Source organism: Tetrao urogallus (assembly GCF_951394365.1).
Source record: "Tetrao urogallus genome assembly, chromosome: 2".
Taxonomy (NCBI): domain Eukaryota; kingdom Metazoa; phylum Chordata; class Aves; order Galliformes; family Phasianidae; genus Tetrao; species Tetrao urogallus.
This window is the reverse complement of record NC_136814.1, coordinates 9,222,223-9,242,322: the sequence shown is the minus strand read 5'-3', so window position 1 is coordinate 9,242,322 and position 20,100 is coordinate 9,222,223. Positions and strand designations below refer to the sequence as shown.

At 40.3% G+C, this 20,100-nt stretch overlaps 1 protein-coding gene across 1 annotated transcript in view; it reads left to right on the top strand.

Moving 5' to 3' along the window:
• Positions 1-20,100, top strand: part of ALK (ALK receptor tyrosine kinase) — a gene marked incomplete at both ends in the record, with an annotated part of 285,971 nt that overhangs the window by 72,222 nt on the left and 193,649 nt on the right. Inside the window, one exon of the mRNA XM_079532815.1 lies at positions 9,378-9,542. Within this exon, the coding sequence (XP_079388941.1) occupies positions 9,378-9,542 (165 nt within the window). The remainder of the gene's footprint in view (positions 1-9,377; positions 9,543-20,100) is intronic.

Sequence of the window (20,100 nt, the reverse complement as noted above, 5' to 3'; positions counted from 1 at the left end):
AAGGAGGCCCATATTTCTTCAAATTTATGTTGCAACCTTTTATGTGTGCAATATATATTCTTTCCACTGGCATACAATATCTGCTCTTAGCTGTTGTATCTGCTTGAACGATGAGGACACACCGATTTCATTTGGGAAGGGACAGTAGTACAATCTTTTTTCTCCACTTGGCTTTCTTAGAAGTTGCAAGAATGATTTTTAATTTATTCTTTATTACTTCTTCCTAAACTCTTCCAATTTTTCAGAAAGAAAAACCATTCTAAGAGAAGATTTTGTTCTTAAAACCCAAAAGCATTGATTCTATCTGATAGCATTACATAGAGGTAAATGCACTGCATCTAAGCAGAAATTATTTATTATGTTTTCATCTGGCTGGATGAGACCAAATTCTACCTTATTTTAATCATCTGTTTTGCAAGGAAAGGCAAGAATTTGTTGATGTGTTACCAAAAATTGGATGAGCAGATTACTCTGCTTTATGATCTGTTTTTAAAAAGTCCCCAAAACCTTAACTGATTTGCTTCTTACTACAGAAGGTACCAGTTTGTAAGCTGCTTTCTACTTCAGAAGGTGTCACTCAGGACACGTGCTTGAAATTTGTTGGGAATTGTAAAGAGGAGCAAGGGTCATTTGTTTGTTTGCTAGCTTTGCAACTTAAGTTTTCCAGAGGTTGGCAGAGCCTTCCCTAAATCAAAGGGACAGCAGTGGCCCCCAGAGTCATGGTTTCCAGACTGGAACACCTCATATCATTGACTTCAGATATGCAGTGTGTGGAGGACTGATAGGCGAATGCAGAGCAGAGCATCATTCAAGCCTAAGAGAGTAATTCTTAAAACTTCCCTCAATTCCTCTGAAGCCTTTAGGCACCTGGTAGTAGATCTTCCATCCCAGCCCTAGGCTAGTAAACTTGTCCCAGGACCACCTCTGCCTCCTGATTAAGTGGTTAATCCAAATTCACACAATACATCCATTAGCAGAAATAAAACCCAACAGTCCTTTACTCAGAGTGTTTTCTTATTCTGCCAAAAGCTTTCCTCAATGTTCCCAGCATGAGAGAGATTTCAAAACGAGCGCTCAGTAAAACATCTATTAAAACTTTGTTTGTCTAATCATCTGATGGGACCCATCTAATTAACTGACTGACATTGCTGCAGTGGGAAATGTAAGTTGTCTTAATTACTTTTGTCCTGTGTTCCACTGCGGGATAAATTTATTTGATTGAAAGGCTGTGTAAACCAAAATGTAGGGTCCCTCTTCTTCCACTCAGAATTAAACATTCTGATGGAGTGCCACTAATAGTTCTGACAGGAACAGTGCTTGATGTTATCTCTGAAACTACGTGCAGCAGTCCCAGAAGATAATCGCTGGCACAACGCAATGCACTGAGAGTGAAGCATTTACAAGGCTTTGTCCTATCTTGTCTTGACATTTCTAGATTTGTCTCTATCCAAGCACTGATTCATCATCTACTATCTCAGAGATGCATAATCCACCTACCTCGCAGAAAGCAAAGGCTTTAAGAGAGCAGTGATTTAAAGACTCCTCCTGCTTTCAGGATAAATTCCCAGCTCATTTGGACTTCGTGTGTTGTCTTTTTTGTTTTGTTTTGTTCTTTTAATGCATTCTGCATATGTGGATGAAACTCTGTCCTTAGGCTTACATGATCAACGACATATTTTATTTCTTGTCCTGATTGGTTGAATATTAATTTTCTCTTCTGTATGGCTATTGCATAAGAAATTATCAGTCCATAAAAACGATTGTGTTTCTCTACCAGGGGCTCCAGGGGACAGGTACCCATTAAGGCCTGGAAGGCTTCATGGCATTAGTACACCCTTCTCTGCCCCATCCTCTACACACCCCCAGCTAACCTGCAGCACGAGACTTTGGACTCTGACACAAGCATGGCGGCAAATGCAAGAAGTGGAAAAAAAATCAAAGTTTGCCCCATCTAAATTCTATTTTGAAAGAAGAGCGTGTTCTTATGAGGATAACAGGCTTAAGGACAGCCCTTCCCTACGTAAAAAGCTGGCAATGGCTTTAGCTTGTTAACTCTTTTCTTATGCAGTTGTGTGGTCTGAACATCCTTCTAACAGATCTTGCAGTAGCAGCTGAACTCCTCTGCCTGTTCTGAATTAGTTTTGCTCAAAAGACAGAAATACCTCTCTTAGGCTGCACAGCTTTGACTTAATAGCTACTAAAAGCATAATCTAAGAGATACCCTCTCTTAATAACTTTTTAATAATTTTACTCAGCTCTATGTCTTCTGAAAAATAATTTGATAGTATGAGGGTTTATGTTGTTAATTTTTTGTTTTTACACTTTCTAATGGAGTCTCCTCTGTGAAGAGATCATGATTTCTGAATTGGGTTGGGGTAAAGAACCACATCTGACTAATTCTACTGTGAAATAATTTGGGGTCATTCTGTTTGCCTAGATGATGCTCAGCAGCTGTTCACTGAGGTGCTGGATGATTTTCTTTTTTTTTTTCTCTGTTACATTGAGAGCAGCTCACTGAATTTGAGTACTCATGCATGCATTCAAAACGCTGTTTCATTCACGTGAGTTGAATACCAGCTAAACACTGCTGACAGGAAACTCAATGAGTTTGATTGCCAAACAAAAGGGAAGGTAGTGAGAAAGAGAGCACCAGCTAGACAAATGCATGTTACAATTAGGTTCCCGTGGCCACTTGTTCTATACATCAAATCAGAATAATATTGACACTTGCAGAACGATAAACATATCATGACATGACCTGACTCAACATGGCATAGTGAGAAACATGGATGTGAACTGATTGTTACAATGAATTTCAGTTTGAAAGATGAGATAAAGTCAGGAGAGGAATAAGCAGAATAATACTTTGTTACAGAGGAAAAAAAGAATCAATGCTGTGTTATTAAAGAGAATGCAAAAGTGATGTACCACCTTAGTTCAAACATACCCTAACTTTCAAAAGAAGTTTTCAATTTTAAAGTATTCTAATATAGTTTGGGAATAGTAGTATAAATGTAATAGATCAGGACTTCAATTAACACTGAATTAATGGAATTGCTTCATATAAAATAACAGATGCTGTGATCGCATATACATGCATATCAACTCTTTGTTTAATGATTAGATTGTCTTTTTGCCATGTGTAATGGTGCTGAAATCCATGGGGAGGAAAATCACAGGCAAAGGAGCATCTGCCTAACTAAGCTGAAAGCTCTGCTAAACAAGGAAGAAGAAAAAAAAATCTTCTTTCTTTTGTTACTCTTTTCCTTATAAATTCTTTTCATCTGCAGATAATATGCAGTGGCAGTTCAGCATTTTTTCAGTAATAGGGTAACATGCAGCAAGACAACAAATGTCTTTTCCCCTTGTCTCTCAAGTGTTCATTTTCTCTAGAGATCTCTCAAACTTCATGCAAGAGGTCCCTTGTATGAGTTGTCAAAATATGACAGTTCATCCAACTACTGCTATGGGCCAACTGGAGCATGTTTTCTAACAATCCCTGTTAGTCAGTACTTTGGTCTTTGGGTCAGAACTGGCACTGGAAGCACACTTTCACTTATTGTCCTTGCTGCATGCAGGAGTGACTTGCTGGACAAATATTTCTCACGTGGAGGATGAGCTCTGTCGCTTTCGTTGCGGGAGGAATGAAAATGAGAGCTGTTGTTGGCAGTGCTACTACCCACACCCCCCTCCTTGCTCTTTTTTCTGTAGCTGTCTTGAAAGACTGTGCTTATAATTGATTGATAAAGGAGTCCTGGCCCTCTTCTTTGTAGCTTGATTTCCACCAAAGAAAGCAGCTGTCAAAGATATTGGTGATTCAGTCCCTGATGCACACTGAGGAATTGGGTGGATATAAAGTATGTGCTGTCATTTTGAGATTCTCTTAACTAATAAACAAATGGTTCATTGTTGTCATTTTCTCGAAGATGTGGCCCATCCAGCTGTGACTCTCCCCTACCAAGGGGGAGTTAATTTAAAAGCTCCCAGTGCTAGGAGAGCACTGGGTTCCCTGAGGAGGTAAGCAGCGTGCCCCATGCTTGACTCAGAAGCTCAAGTATTGAAATCTCCAGTAGTTGTCTTTTATCATCTTCAGAGGTAGCAGCCCCAGGCCACGCAGTTACTGCCAGTCAGGTATCTGCTAGGGGTGGCTAAGGCCTCAGGTGCCCAAACACAACACTAGTCAGCCTGTCCCAGTGTCTCATCACCCTCAGTGTAAAAGACTTTTTCCTTATATCCAAACTAAATCTCTCCTCTTTGAGCCTGAAGCTGTTTCCCTTGTTCTATCACCACCAACCCTGCTAAAGAGTCTGTCCCCTTTCTTTCCTGTAGCCCCCCTTTAGGTATTGAAAGGCTGCTATCAGGTCACCTCGCAGCCTGCAGGCTTCCTTGCATCACCTTATCACACCTGTGCTTCTATATCGGTGGATAGAAATGGCTTGATGGGGAAATCGAAACTAGATTGAATGCCTTTTGCTCTTTTCTACTCGGAGAGAATGGGAAAGGCTTAAGGAACTGGCTTTGTCCCTAGGATTAATAACTGGAAAATCAATTTGTCATTTCCTTGTCATAAATTAAAAGCTTATAGTCATCATAACATGAGTATAATAGAGGTTAGTGAGTATTGATGGAGGTCTCAAAGCTCACTCAGCAGAGCACATCTCTACTCTACAATTTAAATTATGTCTCCTCCACAAGGAATATCTGTCAATATTTGTATAAAGAGACATTCCTTGCAAGAATATTTTATCCATTTCTATACTGCTGGTGATGTGATTGTTGGTGTTTGATGAAGTGGGCCCAGGAGAAAAGTTTTTGTCCCATTTTGATCAGTGTAAGTGACCTCTACATCGTGCACTTGTATCTGTAGGAGTAGGATAAATTAGCCGTGTTTAAGCTGATTACTTGCCAGTTAGGATGTACATCTTTGAGTTCGTCCTTTTGAGAACAGAGCAACTCTGCTCTCTCCCTTGTCTGTCTCAGTGAGGTGAGAAAGCAAACACTCTGTCTCAAAAGGGTGATCAGCTGAGAGTAATAGAGAGCGATTTGTGAGACTGAGAAGAGTGAGGGTGAAAAGGACATGTTAAACTCTAAAGGAGAAGCCTATGAGAAAAGTACTTGCAGGTACTTTGGTGTTTGAAAGAGGGCTTGGTTTAAAACAAGTCAATTTAGTCTGTTATTGAGCAGCCAAAGAAAGAATAATCAAAATAGTTTATTTAAAAGCACAGGCAGTTTCTGTTTCTCTTTAAAATTATTTTTATCCTAAATAAGGCACGCTTCTGTGATGCATGCTTACACAAAGGATCTAAGAGGATCCAAAGAGCGAATGATCCACAATTTGACCTGCAGCAATGTAGAAGAATATTTTCTGCAGATTATTCTGTTTTGGAAAATTGCTTATACTACTATTTTAAGTCACTTGTTTATCAGAAAGCTTCAGTCCATTTAATTAAAACAGACGTAGTTGCCAGATATTTTAGTTGTTTGTGCCCAAATTATTGCTGATAGCTACTTTGATTAACATAAATTGAATTACTCACAAGACTCTTAGCATCATCAGGCATGCACAGATTCCACTGGCTTTTCAACTGGATAGTAGCTTAATTTACTTTTCAGTCTATGATTGGTGTCCTGTATCTTCTTGTATGCCAGAAACTAAGTAATTTATGTCTTCAACCTTTCTTAAACAGGTGTTTACCTTGATTTTATTATAAGCATCACATTTTGTTTCCTTATTAAAAGTGTAACGGTGGTAAAATAGGCTTTAATAAGTTAAACTGTTCTCCAGCATTCACTGAAAATGGATGGAAATGCAAAAGATTCTGGGACCAGGGATTGTTTTTACATGGTGTATTTCAAAAGCTTTTATTCAGCTTCTAAAGGTAAATGGCTACTTTGTGAGTTTTGCCAGGCATTTGGTGTTGCGTTTAAACCTGCTAGAAAAAAGTCACAAAGGAAGGTGAAAGACAGAGGCATAAAAAATGACAGGTAATTGGTGGAAGTAACTGAAATATTGTGAGGGTTCTTAGAATCATAGAATCAAAAGGTTGGAAACGACCTACAAGATCATCTAGTCCAACTGTCTCCTCATCACCATTGCCACCACCAGCACCAAACCATATCATGCAGCACGTCATCCAGACGCCTTTTGAACATTGCCAGGGACGGCGACTCCATCACCCCTCTGGGCAGCCATTCCAGTGCCTGACCACCCTTTGAGAGAAAAAGTTCTTCCTTATGTCCAACCTGAACCTCCTCTGATACAACTTGCGGCCATTTCCCCATGTCCTGCTCGTTGCCTGGGAGAAGCCAAATCCCTCTTCATCACAGCCTCCCTTCAGGAGGTTGTAGAGTGCAGTGAGGTCTCCCCTGAGCCTCCTCTTGTCCAGACTGAACAATCCCAGCTCCCTCAGCCGCTCCTCATAAGGTTTGTGCTCCAGACCCCTCACCAGTTTCATTGCCCTTCTCTGGACACGCTCCAGGACCTCAACATCTTTCCTGTAGTGAGGAGCCCAAAACTGAACACAGTACTCAAGGTGCAGCCTCACCAGTGCTGAGTAGAGGGGGATGATCACCTCCCTGCTCCTGCTGGCTACACTATTTCTAATGAAGGCCAGGATGCCGTTGGCCCTCTTGGCCACCTGGGCACACTGTTGTTATCCTTATTTAGGGATGTGATTTATACGGGCGTGCAGCAGCTACTACACCAAGAGCAGCTGATCAGTGGAAAAATATATGTCACACATAATGCTTTTTTTCATATAAAGTATATTACACTGTCTACAGTGGAGGATATTATGTGAGACGGAAAGCCTGGTGGGAAGTTGACTAACGTTAGGCTTGGAAGACTGAATTCTATTTGCATAGATTTTGCTGTGTTGCATCAGATAGCATTTCTTTGTCATCGTTTCCTCGTACTGAATAGGACAATAGAACTGAAATTTTGGTCTGATATGAGACTAATTTGAATAAGAACTTACGAAGAGAGCGGCTATTCTGATAGTGTAGGGAGGGGAGTGGGAGGGCTATCAAATTCTTTAAAGATGCAAGTATGTTTTCATTAAATAGAGAACACTCTTCAGATGTACAAACCAAGCAGCTTCCTTTTTTATCCTTTTCTATCAAAAAATAACGTGTTTTAAAGGCCATTCAGCTGTATCACATCAGCTGGGGTGAGCTTAGAGGTCTCTTCCAACCCAAGGAATTCTGCAGCTCTACAAACAATATTTTCTGTAACTCACAGCTAGATGTTTGATTGCTCTTTTGCCCATTTGGGTTTAGTGCAAAGCTTAATTGAGACTTAGCATTTTGTAGATTTAAAACAAATATTAGTTTTGTTTTGTTTTTTATAAAAATCAACCAGGGGATAAGAGAGAAGAGTCACCTGCAGTTTGGGTACAATATCATGGTAGCAAATTCTGTAGCATGAATGCATCCACTGCTGCATAAGCTGAAGCATGCTTCATGTATTGTGAAATTTATATGGAGAAGATGGAGACCTAAAGTGGCAACACGTTCATTCAAATTTAAAGACATGTAAGATTCTTTCGTATGAATTCCTCACACTGGATGGTTTCCATGGCGTTCTGAAGCAGAAGAAATGCTGTGAATGTAAAACAGCTGTGTGCAATGAGGAGCACCTGGGTGCTGCTGACCCTACCCAGAACTGAGCAGAGTGGGCAGGGCCGGCAGCAACCACTCACTGCTCAGGGCATGGCACCTCAGGCGGGGGGTGGCAGGGGGTGTGGGAGGACAAAAGGGGACAAAATGCATATATCCAACAGCTGGGGGCTGCTCTATAGCTGTTTGCACTGGTGAAGGGCATTTATCCTACTGGATCCAGGAGGCAAAATAATGAGTGCTCATCTTAGAGCAGGGGCTGGAGTTCCAGTTGGGAAGGAGGGAGAGAAGGTGGTGGAGCTGCACCATCTGCCTAATGCTCCGATGGCTTCACCTGACTGGAGCTACACACTCCTGGGAGTACTGTATTCAGTGCTGGGGCCCCAACATCAGAAAGACATGGAGCTGTTGGAGCAGGTCCAGAGGAAGCCATGAAGATGCTCAAAGGGCTGGGGTGCCTCTTCTATGAAGAAAAGTCTCAGGGAGCTGGGTTTGTTTAGCTTGGAGAAGAGAAGGCTAGGGAAGACGTCATGGCTGCCTTCAAGTTCTTGAAGGAAGCTTATGAACAGAAGGGAGATTCGCTATTAGACCATGTGAGGAAGTCATAGGATGAGGACTAAAAGAGGGGAGATTTAGGTTAGATGTTAAGAAGAAATCCTTTACTGAAAGGGTGGTGAGGCCCTGGCACTGCTGCCCAGAGCTGTGGGTGCCACGTCCCTGGAGTTGCCCAAGGCCAGATTGGATGGGCCTGGGGCAGCCCTGCCCATGGCAGGGGTTGGGGCTGGATCGGCTTTAGGGATCTTTCCAACTCAAACCATCCTGTGATTAAAAAAATCAAATGTAAACTGGAAAAATAGATTTTGCTCTTTCTAGTTTGCAATTAAAAAGATGAATTAGCATTGAGGGCAATGGTATTAACCTCCAGATTACAAGATGTTGTGTCACAGGAGAACAGCCTGAGGTACAAGAACGTGTGCACGCAAAGAAGAAATCGGACGTTTAATAGAGGATGTAATTAAACTTTTAAAATATTCGTTAACTTGACTAATGTGGATTCAGATTATTTGTTCCACTTCCACAGCAGACATTATAGAAGGCTCCAAAAAGGAGCTGAAATATGTATATACATTGTTTTACTTTTACAGATGCTTTTTTCAGGAACGTTGAGCTCAGAAATGGTTTCTGTTGGTTACTGAGCATTGTGTTTAGTGCTGACAGGAAAAGAAAAAGACTGGTCATTCTAGGAAATTCAGCAAGCTTGTCACCTAGAAGTATGTAAACTTCAAGGCATCAATATATCTCATGTTAAGCAACTTGTATTATGGTTTGAAAGCAGATTGGACATGAAGAAATGATTCACAGCTACAGCAACAGGATATTTCTTTTCTAAAAGAGAAACATCTCCAAAAGAAATGTATGCAGGAGATAAATGCTGGTGGTGCTGCCTGGAGGCTAAAGTTTGCAGCAGCAGATCTAGCTTCTTTTGACCAGAAGCTTTACAAACCCTGGGAGTCAGAAAGGTGGTTCGCAGGGTGAAATCCTGCAACTCCTAGCCTGTCCCATGTGCCTAGGATGTACAAAGTTACTGACTTTTTGGCCCTTCTCTTCATCTGCTAATGGATCTCTTAGTATGGTCCATTTTGGACATATTATTGCTTGTCCCTATCGACTTTCCTTCTACTCATTAAAAAGTCATTCCAGCACAGAGGAAACTTAGCTGAATAAACCTGATATTTCCTGTATCTGTTTTCTTTTTCCAGTATTTGATTGCAATTTTGAGTCTCCTTGTGAGCTGGAATATTCCCTTTCCTCGAAAGATCAGGAAAGCTCCAACAAAGCTTGGCTGAGAGTGAGTGCAGAGGATATCTCACAGCTGAACATCCCGGATGGACCAGAGAGAGATCACTCTGAGAATACACCAAAAGGTAAAGTGAACACAGCTGTGTCACGCCTCCATTGGAGTCATTGATGCTAAGCTGCTAAACCAACCAACTAAACGTTTCCTCTTAAAATACTTTAAGCAGCTGCAATTCTTTTGCTGCAGCAGACAATGAATTCAAACAACATGGGAAACAAAGGCAGTCATGGTGTGTATGAAGTATCTACTTTTGTCTGCGGGATATATAAGGGAAGCAGAATATCAACATACCATTAGGTAAAGGTTGAATCAGGCTGATGTGTGTGGTAAACAGCATTTGGATGAGAATAGTTGCAATTTAGAAGAAGCCACGAAGTTAAAAGTGCTGTTTTTTAATGTTATATCTGAATAAACTGTGATAATAAGATGCACAAATTAATGTTATGGAGGCCAGAAATATGCATAAGATTGCAGAAGGGTTGGATGAGTTCTTGCAGAATATATTCATTAGTGTTTATGTCTTCGGACTCAAGAAGTCTCTCTCCCAGAGATCTGCAAGTGACAGATCCTTTCATTACTAGCCAGCACCAGGATGTCATTTGCCTTTGCAGACTTTTAGTGTGACTGCTTATAACAGCTTTCACATTCAGGCAAATATTAAGGAGAAGTTTCAGTGCAGCCTTTGTTCCTGTTCTTGGATTCTGTTTTCTCATCTCTATCAAGAGGACAGTACTTCTCCCAAAAAACTATTATAAATTAATTTCCAAGGTGTCACAGCCAATTGTTTGAACGCTGATTCATCAGCAAACTGAGTCATTTTACTGGGTTCTGTGGATGGAGCATATTTGTGCCATATGCAAATATATTCCAGTCTTCACATCAGAGAACAGACAAACACGTAATAAATTTCTTGATACGAAGGTACAGTGAAGTAAAAGTTTGAGGTAAATCACAATGTCTGTTGCTGAGAAAGTATTTCACTTTTTTTCTTTTTAATTCTCATGCAAGCTGTCTGCTAATGAAATTTAGAAATTAAAACAGGTTTGTTTTGGATCAAAAATAGCAGTTGTTGCTTTCCTGGAATGGGAAAAAAATGGGGAAAACAGTGAATGATAAAGTTATCATCCCCAGTGAAGGGCCTGGTCAGGTCATTGTAGTGCTGCACTTTGATAATGAATGCTTCAGTAGCATTAGAACTTTGTATTTAATCTCTTGGCTTTTTTTGTTGTTAGACTTTTTTTTTATCCTTTCTTAATCTGGAATATAGGCAAAAGTTTGTATTCTGCACTTTGCTCTCATTCCACATACACAGGCTGGTGGATTTAGGTTTATGAGGTGCTGGGATGAAGTCTTTGGGATGAGTGGGGTTTTTTGTGGTTTTTTTTTTTTTTTTTTTTTTTTTAATAATTGTCAAGTATGTTGAACGTTGGTAATTTTCTCTTGAGACCATCTATAGAACTGTAGGTCTGCAATTCACAGATGACTAAAGTCTTTGCATATAAAACCTCGTTTGAAAAATCAACACTTGGAGCTAGCATCTCTCTATTTTAAATCACTTTAATTACAGCTGCTTGGCACAAATAGTTGTGCGGTCTGTTTCATTCTGAAATAATTAAGCACAAGTAATTCCAACCCCTACTGGTTCCTGCAAATTGCACTTCCAATTATCTCAATCTCATTTCATCTCCTTCGCAGACAGAAACGCACAGAGATAAACAGATAAGAGAACTAGCTTTTGAGATGGCTTAGGTTATCCTCATCACTTGGCTATCAAGCCATGTTAAGACACTGAGAAGACAAATGCCTTAAGATGAGACATCATACCTTTTATGCAAAAAGTTTGGCAGAAAACCATTGAGAGATCTCCCGAAGAGAGACACCGGAAGGAGTTTTGTGTTATTCTAGTTTTGTTTGGTTTTGTGGGGTTGTTTTGTTTGTTTTGCCCTCTGCAGCATGGTACAACTCAGTGTCTAGGAATCACAACAAATCGTCATGAATTGAACAAGGAAGAACAAGTTTTAAATGTCTCAGCATTTGGTTATGGTCATATCTGAGCACTGTGCTCATTTGACATGTTCAGTGTGTGTTGTCACACAAACCACACATCCCCTGAATAGGGATAGATGGTGAGGTGGCAAAGTTAAATATTAAATTATTCAGGGTTGGGAAGTGGAGGCCTGGTTTGCAAAGAATTGGAAAAGCATGCTTAACCAGACAGTTGTGGCAGGTGAAATTTAATGTAGATTATTTGAAATAAAGTAGTGGGCTAAACAGTCTGATTTTGGTATACAGAAGAGTATATTCTGATGTTGTTGCAATCGCTCGAGCTGATTATGGAGTAAGAATAAACCTATGACTGCTGATGAGTTGTTTCTCCTGAAGCAAATGTCATGTTGGAATTTATTGGGAAGGGAGTAGAAAATAGAAAATAATACTCTCGTATAAATGCGTGGGTCACTTATATCTAGAATAAATCATTCTTCTCTGGTTCCCATATGTCAAAATGTAATTTATCATATCTGGGAAAGTTGTTAAAGGAATGAGAACGAGGATGATCTGAAGTATGTAATGGCTCTCTTTTAGGAGCGCTTAAATTGACGAGTGCTGCTCAGCCTGGAAGAGATACTGAAAGGACTACGTGGCAAAGGTCTATAAAAGCTTAGGTTGTCATAAAATCTTCATGAAAATGTAGAGAAGTTTAAAAACTCCCCAAACTTCATAAGACACAGGATGAGTGCAGAAGGAATATTCCTTATTTCTTCTAAAACAGAATTGACCAGCACCAGGTAAAATTAGTAGATGTCAGGCTCAAAAGAAAACCAAATGAGATAGAATAGAAGTGTGGAACTGTTTTCCAGAGGCTACTGTTGGTACTAAAAGACTTGTGTGAACACAAATGTGCACAGGATATGTTCAGGAAGAAAAAGAGTTAATGTCTATGAAATTCCTTTTCTGGCTTGTAGTCTTTGTGCAGTATATCCCCAAAGGCCAGGAGATTAGTCTGGAGAAGTAAAACTGTTTGTTCTCCTTGTCCATTTATTCTTTCCTCTGTATCTACACCTGTCTGTTTTCAGAGCCAAACGTCTGAAGTTGATGGATCTTGAGTCTGTGCTGGCAGAGTCTGAGTGGTGTTATATTCCTCCCCTATCCTCTGCCCAGTTCCTTCTTCCTGTGTGAAAAAGGAGAGAGATGCTCTGTTTCATAAATTTGTAGAGTTGGTGAAAAGGTGTGATTTATGTGCTTAATATTATTTGCCGTTTTTGTAAAAGCCTTGCAAATGGTGCTAAACCATTTGTTAGGCAAAAATGTTGAGTGTTTGGGAGGAAGAATTGCAGGATTGTCAATAGGAATCTGTAGAAGTGTGTCCATCAAGATACTTTGTATGATTTTTCTGGGGACTCTGCAAAAATTCTTCTCTGGAACAGGCTGCCCAGAGAGGCTGTGGAGTCTCTTTCTGTGGAGATGTTCAAGACCTGCCTGGACGCCTACCTGTGCAACCTGGTGTAGGGAACCTGCTTTGGCAGGGGGGTTGGACTCGATGATCTCTGGAGGTCCCTGCCAACCTGTACAATTCTGTGATACTGTTAAGTGGACCAGTGAATGACAGAATGACTGCTGTGCAGGGTCTAGCTGGCAGACAGAGTAAGTGATGATGCGATGGAGCTACTAATAATTTCAAGCTTTTTTGTAGGCTCAGTCTTAGGGTTGGGGGGACCTCTGGAGATCATTTAATCCAATCCCCCAATTAAAGCAGATGTCCTGTAGTAGGTTGCAGAGGTAGGTTTTGAATATCTCCAGAGAAGAAGATCTCTGGGCAGCTTTTTCCAGTGCGCTGTCAAACTCACAGTAAAGAAATGGAAATTACTGTGTTCCAATTTGTGCCTGTTGTCCCTTATCCTTTTGCCAGGCCACCAAAAAGAGCCCTGTCCCATCCCCTTGACAACTGGCCTTTACACATTCACAAGTGTTGATAACATCCCGTCTCAGTCTTTCCTTCTCCTGAACAAACAGCCCCAGATCTCTCAGCCTTTCCTCATAAGGGAGATGCACCAGGCCCACCCCTCATCATCTTTGCAGCCTGATGGGCTCCCTACAATAGTTCTCTGTCTTTCTTGAACCAAAGAGCCCAGAACTGTACATGGTATTCCAGATAATATCTCCTTGTGGGCCATTCTCCTGACTCTTACTCAGAGATACCCGATCCATTCATTGCCATTGCTCAGTTCCATGTACTCCAGACCTTCCCTAACGTAGAGGGCTTACCCCACCTCCTCTTTTTTCTTGACCTTCTCTCCTGAAAAACCTGTAGCCATCCATCTCAGCACTCTGAGCTTGTGAGCCATCCCACTACATCTCACTGAGGTCTGGGATATCTTAACCCTGATACTAGCCTAAAAATTCCAGTTCCCCTTCTTTATTTCCCATGCTCTGTGCATTTGTGTTGAGACACTGAAGTTGGGCCCACCTGGGAACTGGCTTACTGGCTGGCATTTCTTTGTGCTGTTCTTCAGATGCTTTCCCACTGGGCTCTGCTCCTATTGCTGTCTGTGGGCAGCCGCTGTTGATGCTGCCTTCCCCACGTTAGTATATGAATCAAGACTGTATGTATTGTAATGAGCAGTCAATCCACTGCTTAGGCTTTCAAACTTTTTATTCATGAATAAGCAAAAAGATGCTATAAAAAATTCATGCATTCTGTATCACTGAATGCATTTATTTATTTTGACAAGTGTGATTAATTCTTAATTATTTATGGTCCCTCATAGTATATTACACCAGCAAACATACTGCGGTCTATTGTAATGAAGTGTGGGGAATTGTAGATCTTGCAACTGTGGCAATATTTCCTAGGGAAGCAAGTTAGACTATGCAGTTTGTGGTAAGAGTGACTGAAGTGGTGGACTGGAGAAGTCGCACTTTGCAGCAGTATGGTTGTATGTGTTTGTCATGCCCAAAAGGAAAGGCCTTTTCCCTCTCTCAAAAACTTGTAATGGGTCAAACCAGCCATACATTCTGTAGTTCTGAACCCTTGGTATGAACCAGTGTTTTCTGTACTACAGGGCTGCTAGGAGAGAGCTCTGAGTAGCAGGTGGCTTAACGTGCATCAGAAAGCATGCCTCTTGAGAATTCATTCCTCCTAAAACCTCCCTGCGGTGCAGAGAAGCACCATCAGGGTGCTGTGCTGCCCGTGGACTCCTAGAGCTCACCAACTGTTGTCTGTGATCTAGGAGTGCAGTGATGGCTTGCTTCTGAGTCAGAACTTTAAGGAAGAGGGAGAGAAACCACAATGCAAAGGTCATCTCGTGTATTTAAGCAAGACCCAAAACAAGTATGTACAAACTGGATCCAGATCTGTGCTCAACTGAATGTCACCACGTGTCAGTGTGTTTCTACATGTAAATGCAGTTTTAGACATGAAGGACTGGAAACTTGTCTGCTTCTGTGAGAGGGCTGCCTGCTCCTCATTTAAATCTTGTGGTATTAGATAACTTAAATGAATTGCATATTCTATTATCTGAATATTTTGTTGCATCCAAGAGTGGTTTAGGTTAGAAGGGACCTTTGAGATGATGTAGTTCCAACTCCCTGCTATAGGTAGGCACAGCTCCCTCTAGACCAGGTTGCTCACAGCCCCATCCAGCCTGGCCTTGAATGCCTCCAGGGAAGGGGCATCCACAGCCTCACTGGGCAACCAGTGAGGTACAGTTCCAGTGCCTCACCACTCCCATGGTAAAGAATTTCTTCCTGCTATCTAGTCTAGCTATACCTTCTTTCAGTTTGAAGCCATTTCCTCTCATCTTGTCAGTACGTGCCCTTATAAGAAGTCCCTCCCCATCTGTCCTGCAGGGCCCCCTTCATGCCCAAGAAAATATGCAGTTACTTGTTAAAAATCAGGTGGGGAGGTATGACCACAGTCTCGTATAAGAATGAAGAAAGAAATAAGCCAGCCTGAGAATGTGAACATGAGCTGATGGAACTTTTTAATGGAAAGTGTATGTTAAAGTTTCATGAAGGAGGACAGGGGAAGTGGCGGAGATGACAGTGTCCTAGTCAGCCCCCGATTCACTGAAAAGCTCTTATGTAAGTTCTAAAACATGTATATGCATATTACGTTAATTTGGTTTTCATTTTTGTAATTATTACTAAAGTGGAGCAAGGCTAAGGCTCTGAGCACGTTACTCGAAGGGAGGTAATGAACTGCAGGATTATAAAATGGCTGTTGACTTAATTTATGATTATTCAGACAAAGAAAAATGAGGAAGAGAACATAATGAATAATATTTTCTTTCAGATTATCACTTTATTTACAAAAGAGTATAAATAACTGTGGGCTTGCAAGAAGCAATTAGTTGAACTTATTTATTGTGTGAGACTCTTGCAGGAAAAAAAAACACTTCTAACATTTATAATTCCACTAAAAATTGAAAAAATCTTTATATTTTTGAAGAAGGTATTCTGTGTGTTTTTCCCCTGGTAAACAGCTGAACAGAGTAGTTGGGCTCGTATCAGACAGAATGCTTCCCTTTGCATTAATTCTGAGGCTGGTTTCAGGATATGCCTTGGTCTGAACTGATCTATCTTATGTATCTTCTAAGCAAGATTTCAGGGTATTTCTTAGACGACTTCATTTCTTAAAACAAAATTTTCTTCTCAAAGTAACTTCAATTTTATTGGAAGAAAAAAAAATCATACACTGCAAATTCTGGAAAAAAAACCACCTTGATGTGATTGCTTATTGCATATTCCTTTTTATTGTTGGATGAGAATAAAGCTCATTGTAGTCAATAAAGATTCAATCCAGATATTCAGATTGTCCTTCGAAAGAAGATGCCATAGAATGAAGTCATCCTATTATTTATAAGCATTCAGATAAACTGCAGATACCCTATGAAGATTTTTTTAAGTTCTGTACTTTTGTATGATCAGAGAGGAATTCAGTTTACTATTATTTTCCTCTTTAAGGTTTAGCTATTGAATTGGTGGAAATAGCTGTTGTGGTATGTAACTGATCTTTTACCTTGCACACAAGTGAAATATTGGGAGAATGAAGTGAGATCTGGAAACAATGCATAGGCTCAAAGTTATGCATAGCCCATACTGCAGATGAGAGATGTAGGAGTTTATAGGGATCACTGTCAAGTTCTTTGTCAACAAGGAGGGTTTTCAAATCATAATTTGTAGTGAATAATTCTGGCTGCTCTACTTGATATTTAAATTTTGATGCTTGGCCACATACACATTACAAGTGTTACATCACAGCCCCAGAGGACTTTGTGACTTCGGTACATGAGGCAAGCTTGCTTCAGAATCCATTGAGCTGTGAAGAGAAAAACAGGGTTTTTTTTATGATGGTCAGTTTCCAGCTCGTGCTCTGTCAGAACAAGAAACAGACCAGATGTTCTTAGCATTTTGCAGCTTGTTCTTCTCATTAGTACTACACTTGTGCTTTGTTATTGCAATGTTATTTCTCTTTAATGAGCCTGCTCTAAAGAGGCAAATTATCATCTCGCTGCAGGACAGTGTGTTTGTTTATACACTGTGTATTTACTTATACAGGCTATGGGTAACTGTGCAGGTTTGTTGATTTTGGGAATCTTGTTTGCTCGTTTCTTGACTTAGTGAAGACTTGCTTGTAACTCATTGTGAAACGTTTTGTTCCCCAAAACTAAGAAAGAAAAAGTTATTTCAGAGTGCATCAGATGCTAGTATGCTCTGGGGACCATCTGCCTACCTGTGACTAATGTACTTCAACAAGTATATGCAGAGAAGACACAAACAGTGAGGTATATATGGCTGGTAAAATGGTCTTTCTTGCTCTTTTTCCTTGGCATTAACACACGTTGGTGCTGTTTTTTCCTGTGTAGCAGGAGCAGTGTTGTCTGTTCCTGAGCTCTTGTGTACGTGGACATCCATGTGCAGGTTGTTTGTTTTTATTGCTTGTTTCAACTATAGAAAGCACATACTTTTGCAAGCATGAATTAACACATTATGTGACTGTTTAAATTTATTTCTAGCCTGCACCCTGCCTTAATTTTCTCTGTACTTTATTTTCTTGGCACGCTTACAACAGCTAACATATATAAACATGTAATGTCTGGTGGAGTGTCAGCAAGATGCTTTAAGCTTTGCAGGCTGGGTGTTTCCACTATTTATTAAACATGGCTGTAACTAAATTACCAGTTAGTCCAATAAGCTGCACTTCTCTAACACTTTACCTGAATCTCTATGAATGCTTTTCTACAATAGCCACTTCATATGGTTTTAAAGAGATTTGGAGAAGTCTCTACGTCAGCAAAGCAAATCTAAAGCACAGTGTAACTAAATGAGTAGGCCAAGGTGAGCTGTGTTCCTGACTCCTCCAGACTTCTCGTATCTCCTACACTTTGATAGTAATAACAGATAGATGCCTATTGCTCTGCATTATTTTTGATGTAAAGTTGGCACTGTCTGCTTTTAATAAATAGATATTATCATGTGGGATTTTCTGCAGACAGATTTTCTGTGAGATGATGTTAGAAACACTGAAACTGACAAGAATTACGATTTTTTGCTGCTGTTCTTGACATCAGTGATAACATTTCTGCAGTTGTTTTGCAGTAGGTATCATACATCTATGCTTGAGTGAAGACATCAAGAGGGAGTCAAAGAACTCTGAAGGCTGGGATGTTTTACTGTTGTGTCTCTTGCCAAGGACAAAACCCAACCAACGAGACAAATGAAAAATGATTCATTTGAAAGTGTGATAGAGAAAAGACCATGATTCAGTCAGGATCTTAGGGAAGGCTAAGCTGAATTCAAGTATGATTTGACTATTTTGCCTAATTTTTCCTGTAAATGTGGTAAAAAATGATGCATTTTTCTAGTATTTGTTCTTGATGTCAGTCCCTGGTTTTCTGATGAAACGTTTGGATGCAGATCTGTAAGAGATTTTTTTTGTTCATAATAATACTTGCATACTATTTCATCTTTGTAAGGCATAATTTAATGTACTGTTTCAGAGATGCTGCAAGGAGTATTCTCTCAGACATGCCTTCAGCTAAATCTTACAGACGTTTAGTGTTAGAGCTGACCAAAGTGGCTTCATTTATCTTTACCTCGAGTTACCTCAAGGGGAAGAGGAATCTGTTAGCTTAACTGTGTAAATCTAGAGTGTTCTCTTGCAGCAGCTTAAACGGAGATTGTTTATTTTATTCCTCTCAAAGTAATCAAAGAAGGTTGCTGTGTTGAAGGTAGGACACTGAGCCGGGAGTTCTGTTTTACACTTTTAAGATTTTTATTCTTAATACCATGCAGTGACCATTTATGTGGTCCTCAGTGACTTGCGTAGATTCTAATGAATAATCATCTCTTCAATTATGAGTTAGCAGCTATCCCTGAAGTTTCATCTGCTTTCTTTGTTTGCTTGTGTTGAGAGCACAACAATTAAACAGATTGTATAATGTTAGAACACAAGAATGGCCATAGTGGGAGTGCGGGAGGGGAAGCAAAACTGTGGCCCAAACTTCCCCAGTATTCTCCCAGTTTCAGACACATTTCCCTTGGAGGCTTAGGGAAGATATACTATATATCCCTTCCACACTGTATAGCAAGTCTGCTGGGATACATGCTACAACATATTGTTGATTTGGGATCTGCAGTCCTAGAGGCTGGTCCTATGCTGAGCATCCTTGCCTTTCTTTCTAGCCAATTGTATTTTGAGTGCCTCTTCTGGTAAAGAAATCACTTCTCTAAGTCCCTTTAGCCTCAGTGGCATAGTCTGTCTAGTCTATAACACAGCCAATCGAGAAATGCTTGACATTTGTCTTTTGTCTTCCATACGTAAACAGGATTTAAAAGAAGATAAATACAAGTGACTGTCTTTTGTTACAATGAGGAAAAGGTATTTTAAGAATCAGTTGACTTGATAATAGTGGGTTTGTATTACTTGCATACCAGATAAAAGTGTTTTTTGTTAGCTGAATACTTAGGTATCACAACAGGGATGAGAGAAGCAAGCACCACTTAATTCTAAATTGCATTTCCTTAAGAATTCAAGAAATGTAATAGTGGGCTTTTAGCCACTCTTCTGTATTTCTTCTTTCTGTTCTGTGGCGGTGAGCAGATCTTCCCACTCTCACTGTCCTTCTAAATTACCTGGTGTAAACATGAATAAATAGGATGACGAGTAGACTGCTCCAGATTTGAAGAGGCATTCAAACAGCCAAACGGGTGCCTACGCCAGAAGAATAAATCTGATTTAGAACAGAACTACAGTAATTTGTGTGCAGCTTTTAGCACGGGTCATCTTATTGCTTTTGAGTGTTTCCAGTGGGGGAGTGGAAAGGTCATGCGATGAAGGGAAGCATTTGGCTGAGTACCACAGATAGTCATCACTGACAGTCATCTGGAGCCTTGAAAGGCACTAAACAGCATCACAAAGGTTAGATCAGAACTCCTCTTCACCTGTCACAGTAATTTTGTTTATCACAGACAAACCCAAGCTGCAAACCTCAGGTATTGATTTTTGAACAGATGAACGTTCAAAGATGTACAGGCTTCAAGGTGTTGATTCAGAGCACTGCAGAAATAAAGGGCCGTGCTAAAACAGCCGCGTGATGCGGGCTGAATTCTGCTCTGTGTTTTTC